The following is a 15,134-nucleotide window of genomic DNA, read 5'->3' on the forward strand; positions in this document are numbered from 1 at the left end:
GAACTGAAAATTCTGTCAACTGAAGCTGCTAGGTGTAAAAGCTAATCATATGTTGAAGCTCTCAAGCTTTAGACAGAGAACACTGTCTCCCCTTGATGTTGTTTTGTAGACATTTGCAGCCTCGTCTTGGAAAGGCAGCAGTCATTCGAAGTGAGGCTTTCATTTTAACCATTGAATATATTAGCAGCCTGTCAGAACTGCTGTTTTGCTTGGACTTGTAATATACTGAGTTTGCTCACTTGATTCTGTTCTAATGCAAACAATTTTCAACAAATTTCTGCACATTCAGCTGATAACGAGCCTCCTATTGTGGATTGCAGTGGACGAACAGTTCGTCGGAATGCCCCTGCAGGGGCATCAGGGGTTCAGGTGGTTTTACCCTCATGTACTGCTACTGACAACTCAGGAACTGTGTTTGAAGAATCACAGTCACCAACATCGGGTTCATTCTTTCCGATTGGTACCACAGGGGTCACCAACACCTTTGTAGATCCAAGTGGGAATCAAGGCGTTGGTACATTTGAAGTCATCATCAGTGGTAAGTGCAAGTTGCCAGTGGTATTTTACCCTCTTTTTGGTTTTACTTTCTAATTTCATCCGCCAAATATTTTACTTTTATCAGATCCTCACCAGAAGAATATTGATTAACAATCCTCACTAGAAGATCATTCATTTGATTCATTACCTGACCTGATACAGCCCCTTTAACTTTTTTCTTTGGATGGGGTGGGGTAAGGGGGGGTTCAGGAGGGCAAAGGGGTCTGCAAAGACTCAGCTTAAAAAAGAAATATGGCCTGTAAACCAAAAGGGTTTCATAACTGTTTACTTACTTGCTAGATGTAAAAGCTAATCATATGATGAAGCTCTCAAGCTTTAGACAGAGAACACTGTCTCCCCTTGATGTTGTTTTGTAGACATTTGCAGCCTCGTCTTGGAAAGGCAGCAGTCATTCGAAATTGAGGCTTTCATTTTAACCATTGAATATATAAGCAGCCTGTCAGAACTGCTATTTTGCTTGGACTGAGTTTGCTCACTTGATTCTGTTCTAATGCAAACAATTTTCAACAAATTTCTGCACATTCAGCTGATAACGAACCGCCTGTTGTGGATTGCAGTGGACGAACAGTTCGTCGGAATGCCCCTCCAGGGGCATCAGGGGTTTCGGTGGTTTTACCCTCATGTACTGCTACTGATAACTCAGGGACAGCGAATGAAGTATCACAGTCACCAACATCTGGTTCATTCTTTCTGATTGGTACCACACCGGTCACCAACACCTTTGTAGATCCAAGTGGGAATCGAGGCATGGGTACATTTGAAGTCATCATCAGTGGTAAGTGCAAGTTGCCAGTGGTATTTTACCCCCTTTTTGGTTTTACTTTCTATTTTCATCTGCCAACCCAAATTCATTTGGCAAATGGAATTCAAATATGCATTTGATAATGATAATAGATGTTTAAAAGTTAAAGGGGCTAAAGTTTTTTTGATATCAAAGTTAAGCAGGCAGGAAAGTTAAAGAAAGAATTCTTTTCTTAAGGCCAAACAAGTCTCCAAATAACCATTTGTTTATATATATATATATATACTTTTTTATATTTTGGCTGTTAAAGAAACAACAGCTTGTCAAGTTTTGCGTGATTTCTGTTTCCACGGTCAAAAGAGAGCCTAATTGACTATAACGTCCTTATTCTACAGGTGATAATGAACCGCCTGTTGTGGATTGCAGTGGAATAACAGTCAACAGGAATGCACCTCCAGGTTCATCTGGGGTTCAGGTGGTTTTACCCTCATGTACTGCTATTGATAACTCAGGAACTGTGTTTGAAGTATCACAGTCACCGCCATCGGGTTCATTCTTTCCGATTGGTACCACACGGGTCACCAACACCTTTGTAGATCCAAGTGGGAATCGAGGCATGGGTACATTTGAAGTCATCATCAGTGGTAAGTGCAAGTTGCCAGTGGTATTTTACCCTCTTTTTGGTTTTACTTTCTATTTTCATCTGCCAACCCAAATTCATTTGGCAAATGGAATTCAAATATGCATTTGATAATGATAATAGATGTTTAAAAGTTAAAGGGGCTAAAGTTTTTTTGATATCAAAGTTAAGCAGGCAGGAAAGTTAAAGAAAGAATTCTTTTCTTAAGGCCAAACAAGTCTCCAAATAACCATTTGTTTATATATATATATATATATATACTTTTTTATATTTTGGCTGTTAAAGAAACAACAGCTTGTCAAGTTTTGCGTGATTTCTGTTTCCACGGTCAAAAGAGAGCCTAATTGACTATAACGTCCTTATTCTACAGGTGATAATGAACCGCCTGTTGTGGATTGCAGTGGAATAACAGTCAACAGGAATGCACCTCCAGGTTCATCTGGGGTTCAGGTGGTTTTACCCTCATGTACTGCTACTGATAACTCAGGAACTGTGTTTGAAGTATCACAGTCACCGCCATCGGGTTCATTCTTTCCGATTGGTACCACACCGGTCACCAATATCTTTCAGGATGCCAACGGTAACCGAGGACAGGATACATTTGTAGTGTTTGTACGAGGCAAGTCATCCCTCTTTCACCTTCTTACTCTTCATCAATGTCATTTCTGTATTTGTGTCTGGTTTTTGCAATCTTTCTTTTTTGATCTAAAGGAAATGACTCTTCCTATATGCTGATTTTAACAATTGGTTCCCTGCAGACTGTATGTTGGTAGATCTAAATGTCCTGTAATATTTGATTCCTAGTTAACTGTCATTGCCTTTATCTTGGTTTAGCAAAGAAGTTCTTTGATAGTCCCTTGGACAAGCAGGTCTTACAGTTTTGATTATCCGAACGGCAGAGTTGGTTGTCCGAAAAAAAGGCATCCAAATGGCAAAGAATCACTAGCATGTACACTGTAGTAGAGATGTGTAGGTCTGGTGAATAGAACAGCAATATGTACACTGTAGTAGAGATGTGTAGGTCTGGTGAATAGAACAGCAATATGTACACTGTAGGAGAGATGTGTAGGTCTGGTGAATAGAACAGCAATATGTACACTGCAGGAGAGATGTGTAGGTCTGGTGAATAGAAAAGCAATATGTATACTGTAGGAGAGATGTGTAGGTCTGGTGAATAGAACAGCAATATGTATACTGTAGGAGAGATGTGTAGGTCTGGTGAATAGAACAGCAGTATGTATACTGTAGGAGAGATGTGTAGGTCTGGTGAAGAGAACAGCAATATGTACACTGTAGTAGAGATGTGTAGGTCTGGTGAATAGAACAGCAATATGTACACTGTAGGAGAGATGTGTAGGTCTGGTGAATAGAACAGCAATATGTACACTGTAGTAGAGATGTGTAGGTCTGGTGAATAGAACAGCAATATGTACACTAGTAGAGATGTGTAGGTCTGGTGAATAGAACAGCAATATGTACACTGTAGGAGAGATGTGTAGGTCTGGTGAAGAGAACAGCAATATGTATACTGTAGGAGAGATGTGTAGGTCTGGTGAATAGAACAGCAATATGTACACTGTAGGAGAGATGTGTAGGTCTGGTGAATAGAACAGCAATATGTACACTGTAGGAGAGATGTGTAGGTCTGATGAATAGAACAGCAATATGTACACTGTAGGAGAGATGTGTAGGTCTGATGAATAGAACAGCAATATGTACACTGTAGGAGAGATGTGTAGGTCTGATGAATAGAACAGCAATATGTACACTGTAGGAGAGATGTGTAGGTCTGGTGAATAGAACAGCAATATGTATACTGTAGGAGAGATGTGTAGGTCTGGTGAATAGAACAGCAATATGTACACTGTAGGAGAGATGTGTAGGTCTGGTGAATAGAACAGCAATATGTACACTGTAGGAGAGATGTGTAGGTCTGGTGAATAGAACAGCAATATGTACACTGTAGGAGAGATGTGTAGGTCTGGTGAATAGAACAGCAATATGTACACTGTAGTAGAGATTTGTAGGTCTGGTGAATAGAACAGCAATATGAACGCTGTAGGAGAGATGTGTAGGTCTGGTGAATAGAACAGCAATATGAACGCTGTAGGAGAGATGTGTAGGTCTGGTGAATAGAACAGCAATATGAACGCTGTAGGAGAGATGTGTAGGTCTGGTGAATAGAACAGCAATATGAACGCTGTAGGAGAGATGTGTAGGTCTGGTGAATAGAACAGCAATATGTATACTGTAGGAGAGATGTGTAGGTCTGGTGAATAGAACAGCAATATGAACGCTGTAGGAGAGATGTGTAGGTCTGGTGAATAGAACAGCAATATGTACACTGTAGTAGAGATGTGTAGGTCTGGTGAATAGAACAGCAATATGAACGCTGTAGGAGAGATGTGTAGGTCTGGTGAATAGAACAGCATTATGTATACTGTAGGAGAGATATGTAGGTCTGATGAATAGAACAGCAATATGTACACTGTAGAAGGGATGTGTAGGTCTGGTGAAGAGAACAGCAATATTTACACTGTAGGAGAGATGTGTAGATCTGGTAAAGAGAACACCAGTTATGGACCAGTGGTATGGTAGGCTTGTCCACTGTTTTATGCTTTATTTCAGTATCTCCAAGGTGATGGTGGGTGATAAATCTTTGTCGTATCACCCATTTGAGGGGATTTACTTACAGTTGAATCTAAATTTGATATAAGCAAGTGGTCGCTGCCGGACACCCCCAAAGCTGTTTTTAGTCTTCAGAACTGAATTTTGGATGACTGGGATGTCTGGAAGAACATTAACAATTTGACCAATATAATTATACATAGTCACATCATTGGATATATCTGCACAATTGTTATGAACAGATTAAATGTTGTATGACCTCAGTCTCGTATTACTGGTCTAATAACTTTAAATATTCCTTACATTTAACTTACAATATTGATTATCACAAAAATTGGTTTGCTTTTTTAATATTTTTATTTTAATAAGAATTATATGAATTATTGTTCATGTGAGCCATTGCCATAAAGACAACCATTGCCATGAAGTCTTTATTCATTTATCGATTACTTTAATCTTTTGCAAACATTGTCTCCTGTGCTGAACATTCACATCCTCTCCATAGTGGATATGTAAGGATATGAGCCTTTTAATATCTTCTCAAGCAAGCCTTAGGGTGACAGACTGAGTGTTTATTAAAGGGGTATTCACTGTTCTTTGTATTGGAACCTTCCTTTTCTCTCAGTGGATAATGAGCCTCCAGTTGTTAATTGTGACGGTCTCAGTTTCTCCAGGACTGTCCCAGCCGGAACCCAAAGTCTTGTGGTTCCTAATCTACCGGACTGTACTGCTACAGATAATTCTGGAACAGTCTTGCCTCTGCCCCAGAACCCACCACCAGGTACACCATTCTCTGTCGGACCGACGATGGTTGGAAACACTTTTGAAGATCCAAGCGGCAATCGGGCAACAGGATTTTATACTGTGACGATCATTGAAGGTCAGTTTGAAGCCTATATATAGTTTAAACAGCTGTTTGTTTTATTTTATTACAAGTACTTAGCCATACAACATTTTTTATCAGATCAGACCTCAAGTTTCTGTCTCAATATTTGATAATCCCATTTGCCAAATCCAAGCACATCTGCTACCACTTAAAAAAACATGCCTTTGTTATTTATGTAAGATGCAATATACATAGTGAAGTTCTAGGCACTTTTGACCACTATCATGGGCAGATATTGTCTATTAGCTGCTCGCTGGACGCAAAAGCCATCGCACTGCCACACGTCCAATGTGGTGGAGATTTTCGCAGCACAGCTGAACATTAGTACTTGCAGATAATGTCTATTAGTGGCTGGCTAGACACCAGAGCTTTTGTTATGTCACACATCTATTGTGTTGAAAGTTTCTAGGCGAGGCTGACCATTATAACATTCAGATATTGTCCATCAGCTGCACAGAGTAGATTCAAAATTGCAGAATTTCTCTGAAAACTTGATCTGTAATCTTCTTTCTGTAATCTTCTTGTTTCATCCATTTGCAATCTTATTTTTTATTTAAATATGACAAATTTAGTCAAATTGTTGAATAAAGCAGCTGCTGAAATAATAAATTGAATACTTGGAAAGAGCTGCTTAAACTGAAATTGCATCCTGTAATTTTGTTATCTGAAAGTCACAGAAGATGTTTCAAAACAGGGAAACTGGGTGTCTTTTTTCAGACCTTTAAACATTGACACAAACCCAGCTACCAATCTTTCATAGCTGATGTACCTAGCTCAACCAATGTACATGTAAGCAGCAGGGCTGAAGTAATTAATCTCAAACTGTTCCACACTTGATAGCTATCTTGGACTGAACTTTTTTTTTGAACTAGTGAAAGAGGAAAGCCAAAGTTTTTTGATCAAACATTTAATATTGACACTAAGAGAATAGAAAACATTCCTACCATAATTGTACAATAGTGTTGTTGTACAACATGGAAATGAAAATGGTGGAGATTATCAAAGGCCTAGTATCAATTAGTCTGTGCATTGACCATTACACCAGTCCTAAGTTAACACTCACATTGCACATAACCATACCAGGAGGAACCATACCCTTCGATCTGACTATTAAGCTTTAATTTGATGGCTTGAATGATCCTGACAGCAATGGGATATTATTGAGCAGTTTGAAAATATATATCAGCTTATTTAATAGTGAATCAGGCAGTAATATAAGAAAGGTACAATTATATACACATATATATATATGTGTATATATATATATATATATATATATCGCAGGTAATAATGGTTGGCCCTGTCACAGCTTTTTCGCAGCATGTTTGGAATAATGACATATGTAGTTGTATTGTTTTCTACTTTCTCCCCTCTGTTGTAACCATAAGATGCTTTCTTAACATTTTGATAGATCGTCCACGGCTTCAGATTATCTGTCCCACCAATGCTGTAGCCAAGTGCCAGACTAACTCTAATGCTATCATTGGACTTTGGAGTGATCCTGACTGCACAGGAGGAGTACAACCTATAACCACCAGCTGCAATCCTTCCTCTGGCAGTGATATCAGCTCAGGACAAACATTTGCAATCTGTACCTGTGTAGATAATGCAGGAGAGACTGAAACCTGTTTCTTTAATCTACCTGCAGGTTAGAGACTTATTTTAACACCATTACAAGAAAGCCATTGTACATGTGGCTGCCATTTTCTCAATGTGAGATATCACAATTTTATTGGAAGGTGAAACCTCCTAGTTATTATTTGTTTTACTTTTCAATGTTCTTTCTTGGTGCAAAAACAAAACAATATTGTTCATCAAATCAGTGCCAAGTGAATGTAGGTTTTTTTACTGCCTTTTAATATTTCAACAAGAAAGTATCAATAAGCCTTTATCTAAGAAAATATCAAAGTTATTAATATGTTTAGATAAATAATGATTATTCCAAAAATAGTGTGTGTTTTTTTTTTCATTTCTAGACTAAAGACAAGTTTTCAGTATGCCATGTGAAGACGCATCTGAGCCATCCTTACTTTGAAATAGAATTAACGTTTCTTTAATTGTGTGGGTAGTTGTACATTCATTTGACTTCTTACACAAAGATTGGTGATGATCGTTCTGCTTTTGCTTCCCATTGAATCTAAAAATATTCTTTTGTATTCCTCATTTTTATTTGACATTAAGCTGAGAATATACCTCCCACGGTTGACTGCAGTGGTCTGGACATTACCAGGATGGCTCCATTTGGTGCATCTGGTGTTACTGTTCTACTACCATCATGTAGAGCCTCAGATAACTCTGGAACTGTCCTACCCATGAACCAATCTCCAAGATCGGGATCATTTTTCACTATTGGTTCCACCACAGTCATAAACACCTTTGAAGATGCCTGTGGCAACACAGCTACAGATACATTCATTGTTACAGTAAATCCAGGTTTGTATTAATATGAAATCATAGTGTAATAATTTTGTAAATTATTGTATGTAGTTGATTGAAAGAAATATGTATCTTTATAGTTTAGTTCAATCAATCCCCAGGATTAGTAAGGCTGTATGTATTCATTTAAACACTTTCTGTGTGTGAAGTTTGTATATAGACAATGTCTTATACAGAATCTTCTCATTTGAATGAATGTTCAGAGAAGTAGGTGGCATGTCTGTAATAACTTGCCCACACTGATGATCCTTATATAAAGTAAATGATTAATAGGAAACCTGTTAAACTCTAGACAACAGAAAAGATCATTTTACTCCGCTCTTTTCCTTGAACTAAAGTTTACCCAATCATTTACATACATAATCACATATACAGCCAAAGTGCTCATGAAATTCCATCCCTGACGCTTTCTGGGTTGTATCGAATAAAACAGAGGTGTTTTCCTTCATTGCACACCATACTAGATACGATGGCTTCTATAACTGGCACCCCCAGCAAAAGAAATGGCTAAGTATATATTGTGGAGTGTTAGCTCAAAGGTTAACACCGGTGCCTTCCAATATTAAGGTCCCCGGTTCGAGTCACTCCAAGATTAATGTATGTTGTCCAGTTACAGAGTTGCTGACAATTCATAATCATGGACGTTAAATATGAATGTAAGAGACTGACTTCGGTCAGCTTGCGGCTTTGATAAGCCAATGAGGCTTCTTCGCAAGTTCCTGCTTACAGGAGGATCTAAAATACATTCATACATACACCCTTACACACATGCACTGATTAAGGGCAGGATAGCTCAGTCGTTAGAGCTGCACCGGGCTAGTAATCCAGAGGTCACTATTTGGAATCCTGTTCCAGCCATATTTCTTTGTTCTTTTCAAAAAAATATCTTCTGTCTGTGCATCACATACAATATTTCAATTATGAAACATTGATATACTTTATTTTTGGTGCTTAGAAGTGTAAAACAAAAAAACATTTTACAAATAATAAAGTTGTCTCATATTTGTTGTCATCTCAGCATATACACTTATTAGATGTAAAACAACCATATGTGAACTTCTTGTAGAAACTTGTAGATGAACTTTAAGCTGATTAGGTAGTGAGTTTACGTTTAAATCTTGTATCAATATTTTTGGCCCTTCAAGAGATTCGTCTCGTAGATATTACCTGCCCCTCTGATGGGACAGGTGGGAATGAGGTGGCCCCTGGTACTTTCATTGCTACCTGGAGCAACCCAATCTGCACAGGGAGTTCAGGTACCTTGTCGACATCCTGTGACCCTGCATCAGGTACTCCTGTCGGACTTGGCACTACAGTCGTCAGATGTTCGTGCACAGACGTCAGAGGGCAGAGGGATGAATGCACCTTTGCCATCTTCAATGGTTAGTCTTGATTTTACAATTCCATTTGGCACAGAAAATCTGGAGATTGTGATCCATAAATTGTATTCGAGGTTAAGAATAATGGCGACGAAACGAGAGAGAGAGAAAAAAGGAAAATAAAACAATTCACAATGTCAATGTCAGGAAATCAACAAAAGTACAAATCAGAAGGAGATTAAAAGTCACTTTTTGTTTCAGAATATTCAGGAAGAAGTGATATTTTGTGCATGTTGAAAATTATATTATGGTACCCTAATACAGTGAACGATTTGCAACTACATGCCAGAATTGCCAGAGTTATCTGATGACATAAAATAGGCCATAATTTGCACGGCCTAATGGCGGTATACCTAATACACTTCATATCTGGCATGCGCCACCAATTCGCAGGTTGTCATTTTAGGTGGGCAAATTTTCCCCGGATTAAAAATTCTGTCATACTTAAGCCGCCAGGACACGGGACTTCCCAGATGCCTGGTTTCATTGTTTCTCATGCTACAGACTTTATACACTGGACCATATAATGCAATGGTTAATCAATTTGTTTAGATCTTCACTGTGACAATTGATTGAGTCTTGAATTATTTTGTGTTAGACATAATGGCAACCGGTTAATTGGGGTGTTAAATATGCTTGCCTTGATTTTTGATATTACTTGATGATGCCAAGTGAATACTGTATTATTAAAATCCCTCCCAAAGAAACTTATGTTGGAAGAACTACATCAGTACAATGATATCAGTAAGAGGACTTTACTCCTTCTGAACAGAGGTCACAGCTCTATCAAATTATGAGATGTAAACGACCAAGTTTGTAGTGTGAATCAATCATTGTGTTCATGTTAAATTTAAGGAAAGTTAGCAAGAAGAAAATGTATTGTCAAATTCTTAAAAAAATCTGAGAAATGATCCAGCCCATAATGAAAAAATCTGAGAAATGCTAAAAATGTCAAATAAAGTGAGTGTGACATCGCTGTTCAAGTTGAGATTTTCATATGATGTGAATGAGGATCTTCTTTTCCCCTTGATGTTGCAGTTTCTCTCTTATCTGATAATTAAAGTCTTAAATCGACGAGTTTTAGCATTGCTTTTTTTCCTCTATAAAGCTGATGTGATGCCACCCTCAGTAGATTGCTCCGGTCGCGATGAAGTCGTGATGGTGCTGCCACCAGCCCGCGGTGCGACGGTCATGTTACCATCATGTGAGGTTTCTGATAATTCTGGCTCTTCATCGCTGGTTCGTCAATCACCAACGTCCGGTTCTTTCTTTCCACTCGGTACTACACCGGTTACTAACGAATATGCAGATGATAGTGGTAACCGAGGTTCTGATGTGTTCACAGTAACCGTCGTTGGTAGGTTTATTGAGAAGATATTCAAGTATTAACCCCAAGACTTCGGACTTAAACTTTAAAAGTTGTCTCACAGGGGAAAAAAAGATAATATAATTTATAGGAAGCCAGAGGTACAGGTTTGAACACTTATTGTTCTTTGAACATCTTAGGGCTGCGGTCTTTTCATGGTTGTAGAATTGAAAAGCAGCCAATGACAAATCTGCAAATTGCTTCCACCATTTCATTTCATTAACAACATGAAGAAGGGATCATTTCAATTTTAAGAGTTGAAATGCAAATCGAATAGAGTCATTTTGATCCGAATCATAACAAGAGAACAAGTCGATCCTAAGTTGTTGAGAACGCTTCATCACAAAATGTCAAAAAACTAGGGACAATAACCCCCTTCTCTATTCAGAAAAAGAGTATGGTGGAGAATTAAACCACTGTTGCAACTTGATCATAGTTCCTTTTGTCTTTTTCCTTTTAGTTTTTGTATAATATTGTGCGAAAACATTGACGACATGCCGAGACGTATTTTGAAGATCTGTAACCTTATCCCTATCAGATACAAGATATGTCGCAGAGCGACATAGCTACAGCAATTTTTTCGATATCTGCGTATCTTTAAGAAAAATCAGCAGCTTTTTGTTGTGACGAGTTCGAATTACTAACCTACATTTCAATTTGATGGTCCGAGTAAAGTCTTGAGTTTAGTTTAAGTGATAAAATAGCGCCAGATAATGTATGTATGTATGTATATTAGATCCTCCTGCAAGCAGGAACTCGCGAAGAAGCCTCATTGGCTTATCAAAGCCGCAATGCTGACCGAAGTCAGTCTCTTACATTCATATTGTCAAAATATTGCCGCTCTCTATGCTGGTAGTTAATTTATTTCGGCGATCCAGGGAAACTTCTTCAACTGACAGGGAATTTTGAGGAGTAGAATGTTTATCTAAAAACCTCAATTATTTCTGATCTGTTACACTTATAGTTGTTGACATTGAAGGCCCTGATGTTACCTGTGCAGACATATTGCGTACAGTACCATTTGGACAGTCTGGTGCCATCGTACAACTTAACACTTGCACAGCAGTGGATAACTCTGGGAGACCTCCTTCTCTGCTCTCCTACCAACCAACATCAGGTTCATTTTTCCCGATAGGAAGCACGGAAGTGAGGGTGATATTCTTAGATGATGCAGGCAACTCTGGAACGGACACTTTTAACGTTATCGTACAAGGTAAAGTGCTTCTCACATTGTATGCCATTTCTAAGGTTTATCAATAAAGTTAGTTATTAGGCGGTTGAGGTACAGGGTATTGATGTAACTGATGGGAGGAGGTGGGGGGGGGGAAGGGAGGAGTGGGTAAGGGGGAAGTAAACTGTTGCTAATGCTTTAGATTTGGTAGGTTAAAAAAAAAAAGAAGAAGGGCTTTGAAGGTGGTGGGATGAGATTATAATGCCATGTGGGAGTTTGAAGCATCCACTAATGTTAAATTGAATTCCTTTATATTTTAAAGTCTGCGCTAACCTGACAAAGATGTCAAATTAGGGATACACCAAGAAACTGGTCTGGTTGGACCCATCGGGCCGATAATGATATCTGCCGGATCTACAAAAAGTCAAGCCGGATTCATTTCTCATATCTGCTTAGAATTCTACTACCTTCTGAGAATATTTTCAGAAATTTGGGGGCTAAAGGAATGGAAGTTTTTCTTCAGTTTATTATGATATCTTTTTCTCTGACTTCATTTCCTCTTAGACAAATCCTGTTCGACCTCTGGCGTTATACTTTGTGAAATTTAAGTTACTTCACCTTTTTATTCCCCACATATATATTCCTCTTTTTTTTGGTTCCCAAGCATCTAGCACTCCTCCAAAATATATTTGGCGGCTTTAAAAGGGTTGCGACCCCACTTTGCATACCGGGGATCAAATCGATACAAGAGGATTGTAATTGATTACCTTCCATACTTTGTAACGTAAAAGTAAAAGATTTGGTAAAATGCATCCCGGGATAGTTAAGTTTCTGTCTCTGATCTGAGGTCCAACTCTTCTCCCTGTGTTCGTGTCGTTCACCTTTGATCTCCGTACATACCGTAGGGTACACTATCGATGTTTTGGTATGTACCTCGTTCTATTCCTCTGTAGGTCTCGATGGAATTGATCCTTCTGTGAACTGTGCTGGCCGTGATATCAACGCCGACACCACTGGGTCCTGTGCGGTTGTGTCCTTTGCACCTTGCACTGCAACAGACAACTCAGGGGTACCTCCTGTATTGGATTTCCAAAGCCATCAGTCAGGCGACTGCTTTCCCGTCGGTACAACTGCTGTGGTCTTTACATTCCGAGATGGTGCAGGAAACACAGGCAGCGGTTCCTTTGATATCGTCGTTACAAGAGGTAGGCCAGCTGTGTATGGACTTCACCAGTGGCGTAGCCAGAGGGGGGCCAGGGGGGGCAATGCCCCCCCAAATTTGCTTTGTGTTACAGTCTTGCCTCCCAAATGAAATCCAGTGATGTATTCAAAATACTTTTGTTTTACATTTTTTCGCGCTCTATTCACAAGTATTCATACCCAGTGCTGCCAAGTCACCCGCTTTGGGAGGGTGTCACCCGCATTTTCGGGTCGTCTCCCGCTCACCCGCCCACCTGTCCGAATCTCCCGCATTTTCCAAAAAACTCCCGCATTTTTGAAGAATCTCCCGCATTGTAGGCCCACAGAGTTTTTCCTGTGAAAGTGTATCATTGCTAGCGTGAAATTCATTTCATCACACCAAAATGCGAATTATCTCAGAACCACCAGGATCGGAAATTACTCAAAGCCGATCGTGCTAACTATGCCCGGCTGAAAGCAACGTTACCTATACGATTCGTGAAAAATAATACCGTTACGACACACGTGAACGCTACAGCGTCCGCAAAATTTCAGAGATTTTTTTTATTTCAAGATATTTTTTCCTCTGGAATGAAAAAAAAATAGACACAATACAAATATGGAGACAGTATAGATTCAGCTTAGATGACCCGGGAAGTGATGTTTCCGGCCATCTGAGGGGCCGTAAGATCCCAAAATTTTCTTGTACGCTTCGCGCCAACCCATGGTGGCGCTCTGCTTAGATGGTGTACGTAACCAACAGCACCAGATAATTTTCACCCGCCTAAAAAACATCTGACCTTGGCATCTCTGCATACCTAAGGGCTCATGTTCTTACTTCATATAAGGTCAGAACTTGGTAATCAGACCGAGATATTACACATTTTGGGCCTTCGTCATACCCACATACGGAGACCGTTGATCAATATCGTGGTGGATGTGTATTTGTGCAGACGAGGTGCCCGTTAGTACATATATTTCTTGGTAATTCCTACCATCAGCCATCACGGGGTTGCCCCCTCTTCAGCAAAATCTTGCCCCCCTAACAATAGAATGCTGGCTACTCCACTGGACTTCATTATCATTCATTAGTCAGTATGTCTGTCCTTTTTTAAGTATTGCTGAGTGTTCATTACATTGGAACTAAACAAGGCACGGTTCATATTTATACTGTGGCGAAATTTGATGTACGTGAAGTCGATCAATAGATGAATTCAGGTTTGCAAAATTAGGCCCAAGTCATTATTTTTTGGCTATTGGTCTGTGTTAGGTTCCGTAATGTATCCGCTCAAACTATATATATTTGTCGAGAGAATCAATAGTCGACTCTTACCCTAGTTGAAATTTCATTACAATATTTTCTTCTTAATGCTATAAGTTAGCTGTCTGAAGGTAAGTTAAATACTTGCCGATAAACTTTCCAATAAAGTAGTCTGAAAACCAGTGAACACAGAATTGGCTGTGTCATAAAAAAAAATATGGCATCATATTTGATGTCTATATATCAGGAATAGATAAGTGTATTGCACAAATTGTATAAATATAATGGTACACATTAATTAAATTACCAGATGTATCAAAAATGTGTTACATAAAAACCATTATTTGTGTTAAATTTGTCTCTTATTAGATACAGCACCTGTAATGCTCAGATGACATTACGGGGCGTATGCTTTGTTTTTTCGATTTGTGCTTAGAATGATCTCTAAGAAGATGTTGGTTGTACTTTAAATTTGTGGCCATTTTGATTAATCTTTTGCCCAACAAGTATGAACTTGTTACTAAGGAATGTAAACGTGATGCATTCACAAATTCTATTTTGTTAAATCTGCCTCTTTTTCGTTAGATACTGCACCGGTATTGCTCAGATGTCCTGATGACATTACAGACCAGGTGCTTATCACCATGGGAGGTGGCATAGTACAATACGATGCCCCTACTGCTTTTGATGAATCAGGATCCGTACAGATAATCAATGACGTCATATTTGTGCCAGGTTCATTTTTCCCCCTCGGAACTACCCCAGTGACTTACGTTTTCTCAGACCCTTCAGGCAACACCGTGGAATGTTCATTTTCAGTCACTTTGGTTGGTGGTACGTAGCCTATTTTCTAACAACCCTTGTTGGTTTCACCATTGGTTGGGAAGG

At 39.1% G+C, this 15,134-nt stretch overlaps 1 protein-coding gene across 6 annotated transcripts in view; it reads left to right on the forward strand.

The window, feature by feature from the left end:
* LOC139965570 (uncharacterized) overlaps nt 1-15,134 on the forward strand; it is a 55,889-nt gene that overhangs the window by 25,665 nt on the left and 15,090 nt on the right. For 3 of the 6 annotated variants that reach the window (XM_071968076.1, XM_071968075.1, XM_071968079.1), the window contains 12 exons: nt 290-538; nt 1,085-1,333; nt 1,696-1,944; nt 2,311-2,559; nt 5,194-5,448; nt 6,866-7,102; nt 7,636-7,887; nt 9,036-9,272; nt 10,378-10,626; nt 11,600-11,848; nt 12,760-13,011; nt 14,832-15,080. In XM_071968076.1, coding sequence (XP_071824177.1) covers nt 290-538; nt 1,085-1,333; nt 1,696-1,944; nt 2,311-2,559; nt 5,194-5,448; nt 6,866-7,102; nt 7,636-7,887; nt 9,036-9,272; nt 10,378-10,626; nt 11,600-11,848; nt 12,760-13,011; nt 14,832-15,080 — 2,976 coding nt within the window. The remainder of the gene's footprint in view (nt 1-289; nt 539-1,084; nt 1,334-1,695; nt 1,945-2,310; nt 2,560-5,193; nt 5,449-6,865; nt 7,103-7,635; nt 7,888-9,035; nt 9,273-10,377; nt 10,627-11,599; nt 11,849-12,759; nt 13,012-14,831; nt 15,081-15,134) is intronic. The other 3 variants (XM_071968077.1, XM_071968080.1, XM_071968078.1) reach the window with 2 other exon arrangements.

The sequence above is a fragment of the Apostichopus japonicus genome, chromosome 3 (genome assembly GCF_037975245.1).
Source record: "Apostichopus japonicus isolate 1M-3 chromosome 3, ASM3797524v1, whole genome shotgun sequence".
Lineage (NCBI taxonomy): Eukaryota > Metazoa > Echinodermata > Holothuroidea > Aspidochirotida > Stichopodidae > Apostichopus > Apostichopus japonicus.